At 40.1% G+C, this 15,845-nt stretch overlaps 1 protein-coding gene across 15 annotated transcripts in view; it reads left to right on the top strand.

Annotated features, from left to right (window-relative positions):
* The window catches only part of DYSF (dysferlin), a 234,630-nt gene that overhangs the window by 184,865 nt on the left and 33,920 nt on the right, over positions 1-15,845 (top strand). For all 15 annotated transcript variants that reach the window (XM_032176991.2, XM_032176986.2, XM_032176988.2 and 12 more), the window contains one exon: positions 7,445-7,543. In XM_032176991.2, the coding sequence (XP_032032882.1) occupies positions 7,445-7,543 (99 nt within the window). The remainder of the gene's footprint in view (positions 1-7,444; positions 7,544-15,845) is intronic.

Here is a 15,845-nt window from a genome sequence, read left to right as displayed (position 1 = left end):
GGAGGGATTTGCACGGAGGGTAACAGGATCCGATATACATGGCTGTTGGGTTGAGCACGGATTCAGGGAGCAGGATGGCAAAGGTAAAGGTGGGGAGGCCAGTTAGGAAACTGCTGCAGTCATCCCACATGGGATGATGGGGCTGGACTGGGGCGGTGGTGACAGAGTGGTCTGGTTCTGAGTATACACTGGAGGTAGTGCCAGCAGGAGTGACTGATGGAGTGAGTGCAGGTCATGAGGAACAGGAGTCAAAGCTGAGTGCAGGGATTTTGGCTTGAGCATCTGGAAGGAGAGAGTTGCCATTTGTTCATATGAGGAAGGATGTGGGAGGAGCAGGTTGGGCAGAGATGTTCAGAGATAGGAATCTGGACTTACCTTTGAGAAGCCTATCAGGTGTCCAGTGGGAGATGTCACATGGGCAGCTGGAGTCCAGGGAAGGCACCCAGGCTGGACAGAGCTCAAGGTGGGACTCATCAGCGTATGTGCTATTTAAAGAGCTAAGACCCAGGGAGAGCCCAAGGCAGCGAGAGTGGATAGAGAGGAGGGGCTCAAGCACTGAGCCCCGAGGCACTCAGATGGCCAAAGTGTGGGTGACAAGAAGGAGGCAGCAAAGAAGACTGTGCAGGTGTGGCCAATGAGGTGGGAGGACAACACTGTGGTGCTCTGGACAGCGGAGCTCTGCAAGGCAAGGGGAGATGCTTCAGGGACAGAGCAGTGACCACTTCTGCCAAATACTGCTCCTGGATTGATTATTGAGGCCTGAGTCATTGGTGACCTTGACAAGAATGTTTGAGGGAGGACAGAGAATGGAAAGATAAAAATTAGAAACAATAAGTGTGGACAACTATTTCTAGAAGTTTTTCTGTCAAGGAGCCAAGGTAATGAGGTGGAAGCCAAAAGGGAATGTGTGGGCAGAGAGAGAGACATATTCTGTGAATAGTGGGGCACTGGTGCCTGTGTGTGAAGGCTAACTGGAATGACCTAGAGGGGAGGGATGTTGGTGACACAGGAGAGGGTGGGGAGAGTCGTGGAGTGATGGCCTTGAATGGACCAGAGGGGATGAGCCCCAGGCATGAGGGCAGAGGTTGGCATTGGGCTGGGGTGCAAGCCGAGCACCCACAGGAGCAGAAGGGAAGGTAGCGCATGGCTGGTGGGGGCTTGGGGAAGTCTCTTCTGGTTGCTTCTGCTTTTAGGAGAAAGGAAGCAGGGACATGGGCTGAGCATCAGGCCAGGGAGGAGGTGCTAGAGGGCTGGGGAGAGGGCGAGTATGGCAGGTGGTATCAGGAGAAGGGGCGAGTAAAGGGCCAGGGAAGTGAGATGGGGTGCTGGGCGGCACTGGGGCTCCTTGAAGCTGTGCCAGGAACTTGGTGTGAGACCCAGAAGCTGGTTTCATGGTTTCCTTCAGCCACATTTGGTTGTGGGGGGCTGATGTGAAGTGGAGAAGAGCTGGATTTAACCCCAGGTGGCGTTGGCCAGAAGTACGATGGAACAAGAGAGGTGCCAGGAGTTTAGGAGAAGGAAAGGGCGAGGGGGTAAACAAAGCATTGTAGGGCCAAGAAAATATTACTTAATATGTAAATCATGATTCTGCCACATGCATAATTGCTGTTAAAGGTGAGGGCCATTGGTTAGAAGAGGGTTTGCCTGTGGGATGCAGGAAGAAAATGGGGGCAAAACTCACTGAGCAGCCGGCCAGCTGGCGTGGCCAGGACGAAGGTCATAGGCCATTCATCTCAGCAGCTGTGAGTCTGCTGGGGAATAGCAGCCACCAGACATCACCTGGAACTTTGAAGGAAGAGGGAATTGCAGCCAAGAGGGGAACTTGGGGAAAACAGAGTGTGGTAAGATTTAGGTCCCGTTAGTGGTAAATAGCTTGTTCTATTAAAAAAAATTGAACTCTTATTTCCTTAGGAAGAAACACTTGAGATTCCTGCTTTTATTCTTTTGTTTGATGTTATATGGTTGTATTTGATCATTTGTTCTTTTTAATTTTAGCAACTTTATTGAGATAATCCATGTGAATACAGGTTCTTATTTAAAGTGTACAGTTTAATGGTTTGTAGTATATTAACAGAGTTGTGCAACCATGACCGGAATCCATTTTAGAATATCCTCATCACTACAAAAAAAAAAAGTACTGAAGAGGATTTATTCCTCACAATAACTGTCAAATTTATACTATTAATTTTCCATTACAGATTAGATAAATGGAATCCTTAACCTTAAAGAGGTTAAGTAGTGAACAGTCCCTCCCAACCACTCCCAGCCCCCGGCAACCACTAAATATTTTTTGTTTCTATATATTTGCCTATTCTGGAACTTCATATAAATGAAATCCTACAATATGTGGTCTTTTGTGATTAAATTCTTTCACTTAGCCTAAGGTTTTCTAGGTTCATCTATGTCATAACATGTATCAGTTCTTCATTCCCTTTTTATTACCAAATAATGTGCCAGTGTAAGGATAGATCACATTTTCTTTATCTACTCATCAGTTGATTCATATTTGAGTCTTTCCACCCCTTAGCTGTTATGAATAATGCTGCTTTGAACATTCATGTACAACTTTTTGTGTAGACATAAGTTTTCATTTCTCTTGGATATATAGCTAGGAATGGAATTGCTAGGCCATATGGCAACTCTACGTTTAATGTTTTGAGGAACTGCCAAACTGTTTTTCAAAGTGCTGCAACATTTTACATCCTCACCAGCAGTGTACAAGAGTTCCAATTTCTCCGTGTCTTCACCAACACTTATTATCTGACTTTATGATGATAGCCATTCTAGCAGGTGTGAAGTGGTTTCTCATTGAGGTACTGATTTGCATTTCTGTGATGTCTAATGATGTGGAGCATCTTTCCATGTGCTATTGGCCATTTGTACATCTTCTCTGGGGAATGTCAACCTAAATCCACTGCCCATTTTAAAATTGGATGATTTGTCTTTTTATTATTGAGTTGTGAGTTCTCTATATATTCTGGATACAAATCCCTTATCAAATATATGATTTGCAAATATTTTCTCCCATTCTGTGAGTTGTTTTTTCACTTTATTGGTAATGTATTTTGAAGCATCTTGCTGTTGTTCTTTATTTAAAAATTTTTAATTTTTAAAGCTATGCAAGGAATACTTGCATACAATGAAAAATTAGAAATTTTTGAGTTATGCACAAAATAAAAGGAATAAAACACGTACAATTTTACCATTCAGAGTGCCACTATGAACTTCTGGGGTTTAGTCCTTTTGTTAAAATAAGATCACATTATTTTTTAACCCTTTATAAGTCTCATCAGTTGTGAGTAACTTTTCATGTCAGTAAATATATTTTTCCAGCATCACTTTTTAGGTTGTGTAATGTTTAATCATATGGAGGTACCATTCAGTTCCAAACAGTTCAGGTCCAAACAGTTCCTTATTGTTGGACACTTAAGTTGCTTCCAATTTTTCACTGTTTTAAATGAAGTAAAATCTTTATGCATATCCATGATTACTTTCTTTGGATAGAATTCTGGAATAAGATTGCTGTATCAAAGTGCATGTTCTTTTAGGCTATGGAAATGTGCAGCCAATTTGCCTTCTGGAATGATTGTGGCCATCCGTGCCCCACCAGCAGTTTGTAGGAGATTAGCTCTTGGCCAAGAAGCTAACCAGGTCCATGCAACAACAGCAATATTACTATTATCAGTAAGAGCAATAAACACTTACGTTGCATTTATGTGTAGGCACAGTTCTGAGCACTCTCTCTATATTGACTCATTGATTCCTCACAATAACTGTCAAATTGATACTATTATTTTTCCATTACAGATAATTGAGTCCAAGAGAGGTTAAGTAGTGACCTAATGTCACACCACTGAGCGTGGCAGGATTTGAACACTGGCAGTCTAGCTTCTGGGTCCTGACTCTCACCCACCCTGCTTTACTGCTTCTTTATGTCTATATCACATGAAAATTATTGGCAGAGGCACCTATATGTGCAAGAGCCCAGAAGGGAGAAAGCCTGATACTGTCAAACACAATGCTGACTATTGCTTTAAAATATTCTTTATAATACTAAGAAAGCTTCCTTTTATTTTTAATTCACTGAGAGGTTCATTTGAGAATAAATGAAAAATTCTAACCTCTTAAATATCCATTTTTTTGTTTTTGTTTTGCAAAACAAATTTGCAAATTTGGGCTGGCAATTTTTTTTAAAGGGTCAGATAGTAAGTATTTTAGTCTTGGGGGACATAAGGTCTTTGTTGCAATGACTCAACGCTGCAATTGTAGCTGAAAGCTGCTACAAAATATATTGATATTTAAATTGCAAAACTAGGTGGCCGGCCAGTAGGCCATAGTTTTCAGATCTCTGCTGTAGATGATCCTGTGGGTTTCCTTTCCTGACTCACTGATGCTGAGCCACTCTTGTATTCTGGAATAACCCAGCTTGACCATGCCAGATTGACTGCTGCCATCTGTTCGTTAGTGTTTTATTTAGGATCTTTATGTCTCTCTTCAGGAATGAGATTAGTCCGTGTGTGTGTGTGTGTGTGTGTGTGTGTTGCTTTGTCAAGCTTTGCTTCACAAAACGAATGTAAAAACTTTCGTCTTTTTCTATGCTGTGGAACAAAGAATGATTTATTCTTTGAAACACTCATAGAATTTTCCCCCAAAGAAATGATCTTGGCCTCCTGTCTTTTTTTGGAAGTAGTTCATTGAGATCTTTTCTACTTTCTTTTAAGGTTACTGATCATGTTTTCTACTACTTTTGAATCAATTTTGGCAATTTTTATTTTCCTAGAAAATCATTCACTTCATCTACATTTTCTAAGATTTTGTCATTGGTTTCAGCCTCATAAACCTATTAATATTTTCATTGTCTGCTATAATATCTTTTTATTTGATTTTTCTCATTCCAAATAGTATATCTACTTTTAAAAATTAGATTTGATAAATGTTTACCTATTTTAATGGTCTTTTGAAATCTTGCTCTGGGGTTTAATTATCAATTATAATATTCTCCTTTCTAATATATTCATTTCTATTTATGATTTTCTTTGGTCTTTCTGCCCTTTCTAATTTCTTGAATTATCAGGTAATTTATTTTCATTCCTTTTGTATGAAAGTGAAAACACTTAAGATAAATTTTTTTTTTTGAATACAGGCTTAGCTACAACCCATACGTTTTGGGACATGTATCTCCTATTGTTGGTATTTCCTAAGTATCTGAGATTTTAGTTTTAGTTTTCTCTTTGACCCAGGAGGGCTTTAAGCATATGCCTTTAAATTTCCAAAAGGTTAGTATTTTATTTAAAATTTCTCATTTTTCTAGTTTTATTGCAGTATGGTCAGAAAATGTGACTGATAGTGGTTTTATTTCTGGGACTTTACTGAGATTTGCTCTGTGGCTTTTTTATTTTTTTCTAAGTGCTCCAAAGATGCTGGAAAAGAAGGTATATCTTCTGTTTTTAGTGTAAATAATGTTTGTCTATTTAGTTGTCACTGTTAATGGTATTATTCAGACTATCTGTCTCTAATTCCTTTGGAAATTTACTTGGTTATTCAGGATTGAGGGAAGTGTGATACCTTCCCCACAATTCTTGTTCCTGTCTTTTCTTTGTACAGAACTTACTGGTTGGTTGTCTGTCTGTGCCTGACTCTGAGCCTGAGTTATAAACTCAAACCTTTAAGTATTTGGGCTGGGAAAGAAAAATAAAGATTTAGGGGGACTCAACAGCTAAATTGGATTCCATTCTAACCATTTCTACCTAAGTGTCCACATTTGCCTGTGTGCCAGTATGTGCAGTTGTGTGTTTCTGTGGGGGCATATGTGTGTTTTAGCATACACATCTCCTTTGGACGTGACTGTGTAAGTCTGTTCTTCTGCGTGTGGGTCATCCTGTGAGTTTGATATGTATGTCTGTATATGTGTGTCACCCATAGCATCTTTTTCTTTAAATTGAACTTTAAACATCAAGGCTTAGGTCTGCCTTGCTCTAAGCTGGCTTTTTCTAGAGTGGTTACAAGTCAGAAAGCTCTGCCATGCTGTACCCTACCCCACCTGACCTTGTTTCCTCTCTCCTGGCTGCAGAAGACCCTCCGGGTAAGTGGGTCTGGTAGGGCCTGGCTGCAGATTCAGCCTCACTCTGGTACACGTTCCCTGTGTGGTGTGTATGGAGACCACCTGGCCACACAAGGTGTGTTTGGACCACACTTCCAGGACGGGTGGAGACTTGAGAACCTCATCCTACCCTCTCCCCAGGATGCCTGTTCAGGAACACTTGGCTGGGTACCAGCTTGTGTTTGCCCTTAGTAAGCTGGAGCTCAGAGCACTTGCCTTTAGTTTGAAGGGGCCACCAGCATTTTCGGAAACTCTGTGATAGATGTTCAGTTCCTGGTGGAGAATTAGAGCAAGCTCCTGGGAGATCTTATAGCCTACCTTCTCATACAGAGGAGGAAAGCGAGTTCCAGAATGAGCTCCTGACGCCGTGTCCTTGGCTCTTCCCACTAAATCAGATGAGCTCTAATGGTACAGATGGGCTCAGACTGAGTGATGGGACCTTGGTGGGCTTTTGGGGTGGACTGACCATCCCACCTTCAGGGAGCTTGGTGACCCTCTAGGTGATAGGACACCCCACCCGCCGAGACAGGACACAGCTGAAGGAATATTCTAGACACCAGAGCTAAAAGGGCCTGTAGACACACCATGTACAGGAGGAGTTAAAAGGTGGGGAGGTCAGGATTTGCCACAACAGGCCTGTCCATCTTTTCCTGCAAATAGGAGTGACTGGAGGAAGGATGCGGACGTCACAGAAAATTTGTGCTGTCGTATACTTCCTTTCTTCTCACCTAATACCTTGCATTTAGCAGTGTCTTTGGAATAAAGGGCACTTAGTATTAGTTGATTTTCAGGGACTCTGCCTTGATTTGACCTTGGGGATGTTAAGTGCTGATTTCCAATGCTTCCTTTATTGCCTGGGTAGGGACGTGGGTGGGCAGAATAGATAAAACTCTTTTGGGTCTGGATTTTCTTGGATCTACTGCATTTTGTTCATAAATAATACACTATTGACATTTTCCCCTAAGAGCTACTCTGTGTACCCTCTGATTTTGGTCTCAGTGTGTTGTGTCCCTGGGATGCAGGAACTACGAAGATGCTTATGCCCACTTCACAGAAAGGAAAAGGGAGGCTGGGGAGTTTGACAGAAACATACATGCTTGTGGGGCAGAGCCAGGGCTAGAGCCTCCGCCTCTCAACACCAACCAAATGCTGAAACCTCTTCCTCAGTCTGCAGTCTTTGCCGAAGGAGAGGCAGAGGTTTCCTCTCTCTGCTCCCCCAAATCACCCTTAGGAAAGCCTTATGGTGCAGAGCGGCCCAGCAGGGCAGGGAGGGTTTCCAAATCTGAAGGACGCTGCTTGGCGAGTCCTGTTTCTGAAATGGTCTCTTTCTTTCTACTCACTCAGGAGGAAGAGTTCATCGATTGGTGGAGCAAATTCTTTGCCTCCATAGGGGAGAGGGAAAAATGCGGCTCCTACTTGGAGAAGGATTTTGACACCCTGAAGGTAAGGTCTCTCTTCAGTCTGACAGTCGCTGTGTGTGCGTGTGCTGGGCAGTGGGAGACACAATAGAAAGAGAGCTCATGCAGTAGATGTATTTGCATTTGTCTCCTCATTCGGTGTCTGAGGGTGATGAATGCTGCTAGACCAGCTAGGTGAGAAAGCCACCCACCGATTTACAGCCCGAAGCGAGTGTGGGCTGGGATAACCAAGACAGTATTCCCCGGAGAATGCTGAAATACGGAAGTGTTTAGAGGTGAAATGACCGGTGTTAACATGCCCCAGCCCCCTACCCCTTCCCAAAATCAGGGTGGTCCCCTCACCGATTTTTGAAATAGTCAACATTATTAATATTGCGTGACATTGAAAATTGTTAAAGCTTGGAGATGGGTACGCAGGGATTTGTTGTCCTATTCCATGTCTTTCGGTGTTATTTGAACTTTTCTATAATAGAAAATTTGTGTTAAAATAAAAAGAGTCGGTTTGAGAATGTACTCCTGACGCCTAACTCCTACAATTGGGCCAGAAAATTACCTACACATCTGAAAATATGGGAAACCCTGTTTCTGTGGAAAAAACCAGAAATGCGTCAGCCAAATTGTGGTATTTTGAGGAAATTATACAAATATAATTATGCTTTGAAAAAGTAGACTACTTTTAAAGAAGATAATCAGAGGTGACTCAGAAATTACTCCTTAAAGGAGTTGCGTGGTCTCCGGGCTAGGGTTGCCAGTTAAAATTCAGGATGCCCAGTCACATTTGAATTTCAGATTAACAATGAATAGTTTTTTAATATCAGCATGCTTCAAATATTGCACGGAGCATATTTCTTTAAAAATTATTGGTTATGAAACAGGAAAAGTTCCCTTATCCCCCTCACAGGGCGTGCAGTGGGGGTGTGGCTGGCTTCTCCGGTGCCCTGCTGCTCACACCTCTAGGGGAGCATGCAGATGGGCAGGTTGTGGGGCTCTGACCCCACAGCAGTGTCCAGAGGTGAATTTTTTTTTTTACAGCTGAAGCCCCAGTGGACGTGTGTTACAGAGGGCTATTTCAGCTTAGCCATCCGTAGGCGGCTTGTGTTAGCTCAATTAGACCCCTGCCTTATCACAAGCACAGAGGGCTTTCTGTATCCCGGGGTTTCTTGCCTTGGTGTACTGAAAGAATTGGATCACACGTGGGCTTGGAGATGGAGTGCAAGGTTTTATTGGGTGGAAGTAGCTCTCAGCAGATTGGGGATCCAGAAGGGAGATGGAATGGGAAGGTGGTTTTCCCCTGGAGTCATGCTGCTCAGTGGCCTGGACTCTCCTCCCACCACTGGGACCAAACTCCACGTTGTTCCACTGGTCGATGGCCTGCTGGCCTGCTGAAGCCTGTTGGTGTGCTCCTATGCCAGTGGGTCCTTCTCAACATCCCGCCGCTCGTGTGTTCCTCTGCTGGTGTGTTCCTCTCGATGTCCAGCAACTTGGGTTTCTGCCCGCTAGGGTCTTGGGGGTTTTTATAGGCACAGGATGGGGGTGTGGCAGGCCAGGATGGTCTTGTGAAATGCAGCATTTGGGCAAGAAAACAGAAATGCCTGTCCTCCCTAGGTCTGTGGGCACAGGCCTGGGGGTGAAGCCCTCGCCAGGGACCCCATCCTCCTCTACCCAGCGCTTCCCTGACCCCGTTCTGTATCAGTTATTTATTTGAAATTCAGATTTAACTGGGAATTGTGTATTTTTACTTACTAAATCTGGCAACACTACTTCTGGATTATAAATGGGGGAGACTCTGTACCCCGCAATTACCTCCCAGGCTTGGAGAGGAGAAAATGAGAGGTGGGCACAGGCTGTTAGACACATAGGAAAGGCCCCAAGAGCCCTTTGAAGGGGACTGGATGAGAGGGAGTTGAAGCTTGTCAGGGTAGCAGGTGGCCTGGGCTTTCAGGTGATTCTTTTGGTGCAGAGTCTCTGCTAGGCACTCTGGAGGGCAGTTTCACCAGTCAGCAAAAGTTGTCTCTGCTCTATGGGCCTGCCTGGTGAATTGTGCCTGGAGACCTGGCTGCTCAGAGATGAGGCACAGGCAGCAGCAGCTGCGATCCTCAGGCAGCAAGTTCCTCCTCGACTTGGTAGTTGGGTGTGTGAGGTTGGGCAAAGAGACAGAACTATTTGTGTACCGGGAAGAAGGTCTGACACATTAGGTCTGGCATGTGGTCTTGTGGCCTTGCCAAAAAGTCAGACAACCCAAGCAAGAATGAGGACTCCTGCCAGCACGGCCCATGGCCCTGGCCCCTCGCTGCTCCCTCAGGTGCGGATGCTGAATTGGCACCCAGCCCTCCCGCTTGACCTCTCGGAGGAGGTCTCTGACAGCGTCCAAATGGAAATAGGCTGTCCAAAGAAAAATGCATTCAAACTATTTCTAGGGGAAAATTAGACCTGGAAGGAACGCTGGTTCTTTAAAGATAAGTAAATGGAAGAAAACCACCATCACCAACGTGGGTCTTTGAAAAATAGCCTGCCACATTATGGAGAGAGTGGAGCACACAGTGGGTACAGGAAAACAGATTTTAGAAATCAGTAGCACAGGGGGACGAAACAGCTCCTAATCTAAATAGAAAAATATAGGAACAAAAGACACAACAAGAAAGCATTAAAAACAGAAACCACAGAAAACGCATAGTAAAAAAAGAACAAAACATCTTAATGTTCCTAATTAATAAAAATGGACTAAACTTCCCCATTAAGTGACAAAGACTCTTAGACTATATCAAAAGTCAAAATTCACTGTGCTGTCTTTAAAAGACACATCTAAAACAATACAACTTAGAATGGCTATAAAATAAAGATTTTGGAAAACAATATTTTAGCAAACAAGGTAAGTGTAAACCAAAGGAAAACAGAATTTAAAGTGAAGAGCAAAGGAAGCAAAATAGAGTGTTTTATATAAATAAAGGATGTATATTTCAATGAAAAGACTCTCAAATATTTATGCATAGAATAGTAAAGCTTAGAAATACTTAAAGCAAAAATAGATAAGAATGTATAAACTAATATCTCACACTGATAAAAGCACAAAATGACAGAAATTAAAGTTGCAGTGGGGATTTCATTACACCATTCTCCTTAACTATCAAGCAGACAACAAATACATAAGAAGATAAAAGATCTGAATAACAAGGTAAATGTTTTTTAAGCTACATGAAGTTAAAGTTACAGCTTTAAAATAGAGAATAAAAATAATAAAAAATGGAGAATACATTTTTTCCTGATGCTCAGCGAATACTTACAAAATTTGATCACATATTAGTTTTGTAGTAAGTTACCAAAAGCAGAAATCATACAAGACAGATTATAATGCAATAAAATGAGAAATTAATAACAAAAGTTTAAACAAAAAGTTCAACCGCTTAGAAATTTAAAAAATATTTTATTGGGACTTCCAGTATGAACATGGCTGCATAAGTCAGCATTTTTCCCCTTTTCTCTTGGAAATCATTCAAACCCACAAAATCCATTTTCAGAAAAGTTGGAAACAAATAGAAGCCACAGACTTCAAAATATATGTAAGGGCTGCTCAAAGACAACTGAAATTGGTTAGAGGCCACTCAGCAGTAAGCGAAGAGAAGATACATGCAGAATGTTGAAAGATCAGAGTGGTAGCAGATCTCAGAAAGCCCTAGCAAAAATATACTTTCTAATGGAAGAATGTTGATAATTATTTAGGACAGATAATGGTTACATAGGGTTTTATTATCTATTCTCTTTACTTTTGTGTGTGTTTGAAAATTTTCATCATAGTTTCAAAATACAGTTCCTGAAAGTGAGGTTTCACCATGAAATATAAATGTTACATCCTTTGTTTACAACCACGGATATGGAAACTTTGGAGATAGGTTGAAGCTGATGACAGAAGCCTCTTAGACCTGATTTGATTCAGAGAAGCAGAGGTAGAGCTACACAAGAATTACACAAATCAGCCATATTTGCAGGAAGCAGTCTGTCTCTGTGGTGGGAACAAAATTCAGCTCATTTAGTGAGAAATAATTTTTAAAAATGATGTAGCCTGAGTTCAAAAATCCTGCAAAAAAGAAAAGAAAATCAAAATGAAAACTTATCAATAGAAGAGGACATATACCTACTTGAAAAATTTTGCCAAGGAGCAGATGATATGAAATGCTTTGCTATGAACTTTTTAGAAATGGGGCAGTCAGAATGCAAAGCAAAAATGAAAGTAGTCAGGGGCTGATAAAACGAGTGATAAACTATGAGCCGGCAGGACTCAGGAAAGAAAGAGATGAAAACGTGAAGTTGGAAGGAGCACAGGGCAGAATGGCCACATGGAAAACACAACCAAGGGCACAGAGGACAGAAACTATAAAAGTAAGCAAACGAAAATGGAAATAATGAAAAAGTTATAAAGGAACAAAGATAAAGTGACAGATACAGACGTCAGGGAAAGGAAACCTAACATTTGCATAATTGGAGTCTCCAAGGAAGACAACCAAAATAGTAAAAAAAAATTACAAAAAAACCCATAATGGTTTAATAAAACCTTATTGAAATGAAAGAATAGTTGAATATACATATCGAAAATGTTCATGGTGTGTCAGGAAAAACTGACAAAGATTGGTCAATCTGAGACATATTCTAATATAATTATTGTACTTTAGAGATAAAAAAATAATTCTTTGGGTAGTCATACCTCCTCCCCACCCCTTGAAAAGAAAAAAGTAATATTAAGTCATTTAAAATAGGAACTAAATCAAAGTGGCTTCCATTTATTCGTAACAGCATTCCATATCCAAAGACAATAACACACTGATACAAGATCATCAAAGAAAAACAGGGTAACCTGAGGATTATATGTTCAGCCAAGCTCCCCTCCAAGCATAAAGGCTACAGATAACCAGTTATACATATTCAGGAACTGGGGTAATATGATTCCAATGAGCCTGTCTTGAAGGACCTCTTAGGGGATGAACTTCAGCTAACCTGGGAAGTTATCCGGAGAAACCACAACAGAAGAACTGGTTGTAGTTCGAGGCTGCAGTGAGCTATGATTGCACCACTGCACTCTAGCCTGGATAATAGAGCAAGACCTTGTCTCCACAAAAAAAAAAAAAAAAAAAAAGCGAATATGGTCATATTTTACCTTAGAACCAAAATGAAAACAAATGGAAGGGTTAAGGTAATAGGTAAGAATGTAAATATCATATATACTGAAAATGTAGAGATGGTAAAACTGACAAAAATTAGGTGGAAAAGGACAAAAGAGTATGGAATATAGAGTAAGGACAATGATTGCCGTATGATAAAATAAATACAGTGGACAGATATTATTTGAAATTGGCAAGTCACATAATAGGCATAGAAGCAAGATACAAGCAAATAGTACAAAGGTAAATGTTAAGGAAGATGTTGTTGTCTAAAACTGGGTGATAGGGAGTAGCAGGGAGATAAAATTGGATTATTTTATTATTGCTACAGTAGGGACCCCATAAATACTATGCCTAAAGACATAGAGGGCTAAGTATTATCAGAATATATAAATGTATAATAATACTAGAACAGAAGCTGAGATCATTCCAGCTATCAGAAGAACTGTCACATGCACCACTCCCCTCCTCCCCACACACAGAAAGTGGAGCGTGCAAAGATTTAAAAAAAAAACACCTATGAAATCAGGAAATGTGATATAAATACATTACATGACTATATAATTATACAATTAAAACCAAGACCAAACATATCTGTCTTGTCAATACATGTTACATCAGTCACTTACTAATTACAAAATTTAAATCAGATCTCAAAGCAAAATCTAACTCTCAAATGAAAAGATTGATAAAGTTTGAAAATAAGATTAAGAAAATGTGTTCCAGGCAAATGCAAATGAAACGACAGCAGAAGTCATAATCTTAATATTAGATGAAAGGGTATTCAGGTTCCTAAAATTAAATGAGACAAAGGATGACACTTTATAATGCTAAATGGTACAATTCCAAGATATGACACTTATGAGAATATCTATGTGCTAAATAATACAACATCAATACTTACAAAACACAACTTACAGGAGATATGAGAAGCAGTAGAAACACACTGGTTGGTAGGGGGAGATTTAATTCCCTTCTCTCAGTTCATGTCAGATCAAGGAGACAAAAATGTCAGAGGAGGCCAAGTGCGGTGGCTCAAGCCTGTAATCCCAGCACTTTGGGAGGCCGAAGCAGGCGGATCACTTGAGGTCAGGAGTTCAAGACCAGCCTGGTCAACACAGCGAAACTCTGTCTCTACAAAAAATACAAAAATTAGTCGAGCGTGGTGGCGTGCGCCTGAAATTCTAGCTACTCAGGAGGCTGAGACAGGAGAATCGCTTGAACCCGGGAGGTGGAAGTTGCAGTGAGCCAAGATGGTGCCACTGCACTCCAGCCTGGGTGACAGAGCAAGATTCCATCTTAAAAATAAAAATAAATAAATAAATAAATAAAGGTCAGAGGATGTAGAAGGCTTGGCATGATTAGTAACCTGATTTAACCCAGTAGCCTGAAAATAAAGACTACACGTGTGGCACTTTTACTACAATTGACCATGTAACAGGCCATGAAGAAAACTTTAATAAATTTCAGAAAGTGACAATACCACAGACAACACTTTCTGATTGAAATGCAATAAAATTAGAATTTTGTAACAAGATCAAAAGCCCAAAAGGCCTCTTCTACCTGGAAAATTAAAAAACTCTCTATTATAACAATTCTTGGGTGAAGGAGAAAATTCTAACAGAAATCACAGAACATCTAGGAAACAGTGCTAAAACACTACATATTAAAACTTAATGGTTATAGTTAAAGCAGCATTCGGAGGAAATTTGTGGCTTAAGAAATTATGTTAATTACAAAAACAGAAAACTAAGTATCTAACTCTGGATCAAATAATAAAGATAAAACTGTAATTACAGAATGCCAGGAAAATGAAAATGAAAACATGTATCAAAATAAATGAGGCGATGCCAAGTCATTAGTGAGCAGAGGCAATTTCATATGAGTAAATATTTTCATTATCTGGAAAAAGGGACTAAATAAAGCTTCAATTCAAGAAGTTAGAATAATGATAATGAAAAGCCCTTAAAACAGCAGGACAAAAAAGAGAAAAGAAAAAGGAAAAGCAGAAAAAATTAGAAAAGAGAAAATTATTGAATTGAATTGAAAAAAATCAAATAATTGGCATTTTGATTGGAACGAATCAACTAAAATAGATAACTCTTCAGCTAATCTACTTTAGAGAAGTAGAGAAAACCAAGCCAAAACCCACAATGAAAACAGGGACATAACAGCAGAGATAATTGGGAGTTAGGAATTTTAGAAAAATTCTAAGTATATTTCTATGTTAATAGATTTGAAAAGCTCCTTAAAATGAGATAACGTGAAGGAAAAGAGAAACAGAACTGTCTCAAGAAGCAGCAAAAAGTATGAAAGAAACAGGAAAATCATCAAAGAATTACCTTCAAAGAGAGAGCTGGAGCCAGGGAATTATAAAGTGAATTTCCTAAATTTTCAAAGGATAAATAATTCTTCTGCTATATATACTATTTCACAACAGAGAAAATATTAAAATGTAGAAAACCTCAATTTTTACAGAGCTAGAATTACCTTACCACCAAAATCTGATAAAGTTCAGCCATATGTATAAATATCATTTATGACATGAGTATATATGAAAAATCTTAGAGTAATAATAGCAAATGAAATCTAACTCATATTAAAATAGTGTCATGATAACCGAATTTTCTTCATTCCAGGAATATAAAAAGTTCAACGTTAGGAAATCATGAACAGTATTCATCATATCAGTAGGTAACATTAACAAAGATAATTTCAGTTGGTGCTGAAAAGCGTTCAGTAAAGTTTAATATCTATTGATGATTTCTAAGATCAAGTAAAATATTCGAAATAGGAGTTTCCTTCATGTTAAAAAGAACATCTCTCAAGCCAACAGCCAACATCCAACATCCAACTTCATGACTTCAGAAGGTTTCTTTATTGTAGAAATTGAACCTGTGTTTCTCAAGAATGTTCCTAAGTGCATTTGTCTGGGGAGAGAGTCCATGGCTTATTGACTGTAGATTATGGAAGCGCTCTGTGACTCAATATAGGTTAAGGTACTGAGTGAGACACTAGGGCAGTCCTTTCACAAAGACAAGACAAGATTCACCGTGATCACATTCATGTTATCACTAACATTGGTCCGTATCTTCTAACCATTTCAATGTCAACAAAAAGAAACAGGTCGTTCATTTTAGAAAGGAGAAGACAAAATTATCCCTGTGTCTGACTGAC

Source organism: Hylobates moloch, unplaced genomic scaffold, assembly GCF_009828535.3.
Source record: "Hylobates moloch isolate HMO894 unplaced genomic scaffold, HMol_V3 SCAFFOLD_15, whole genome shotgun sequence".
Classification (NCBI taxonomy): domain Eukaryota; kingdom Metazoa; phylum Chordata; class Mammalia; order Primates; family Hylobatidae; genus Hylobates; species Hylobates moloch.
This window is presented reverse-complemented; position numbering and strand designations above follow the sequence as displayed.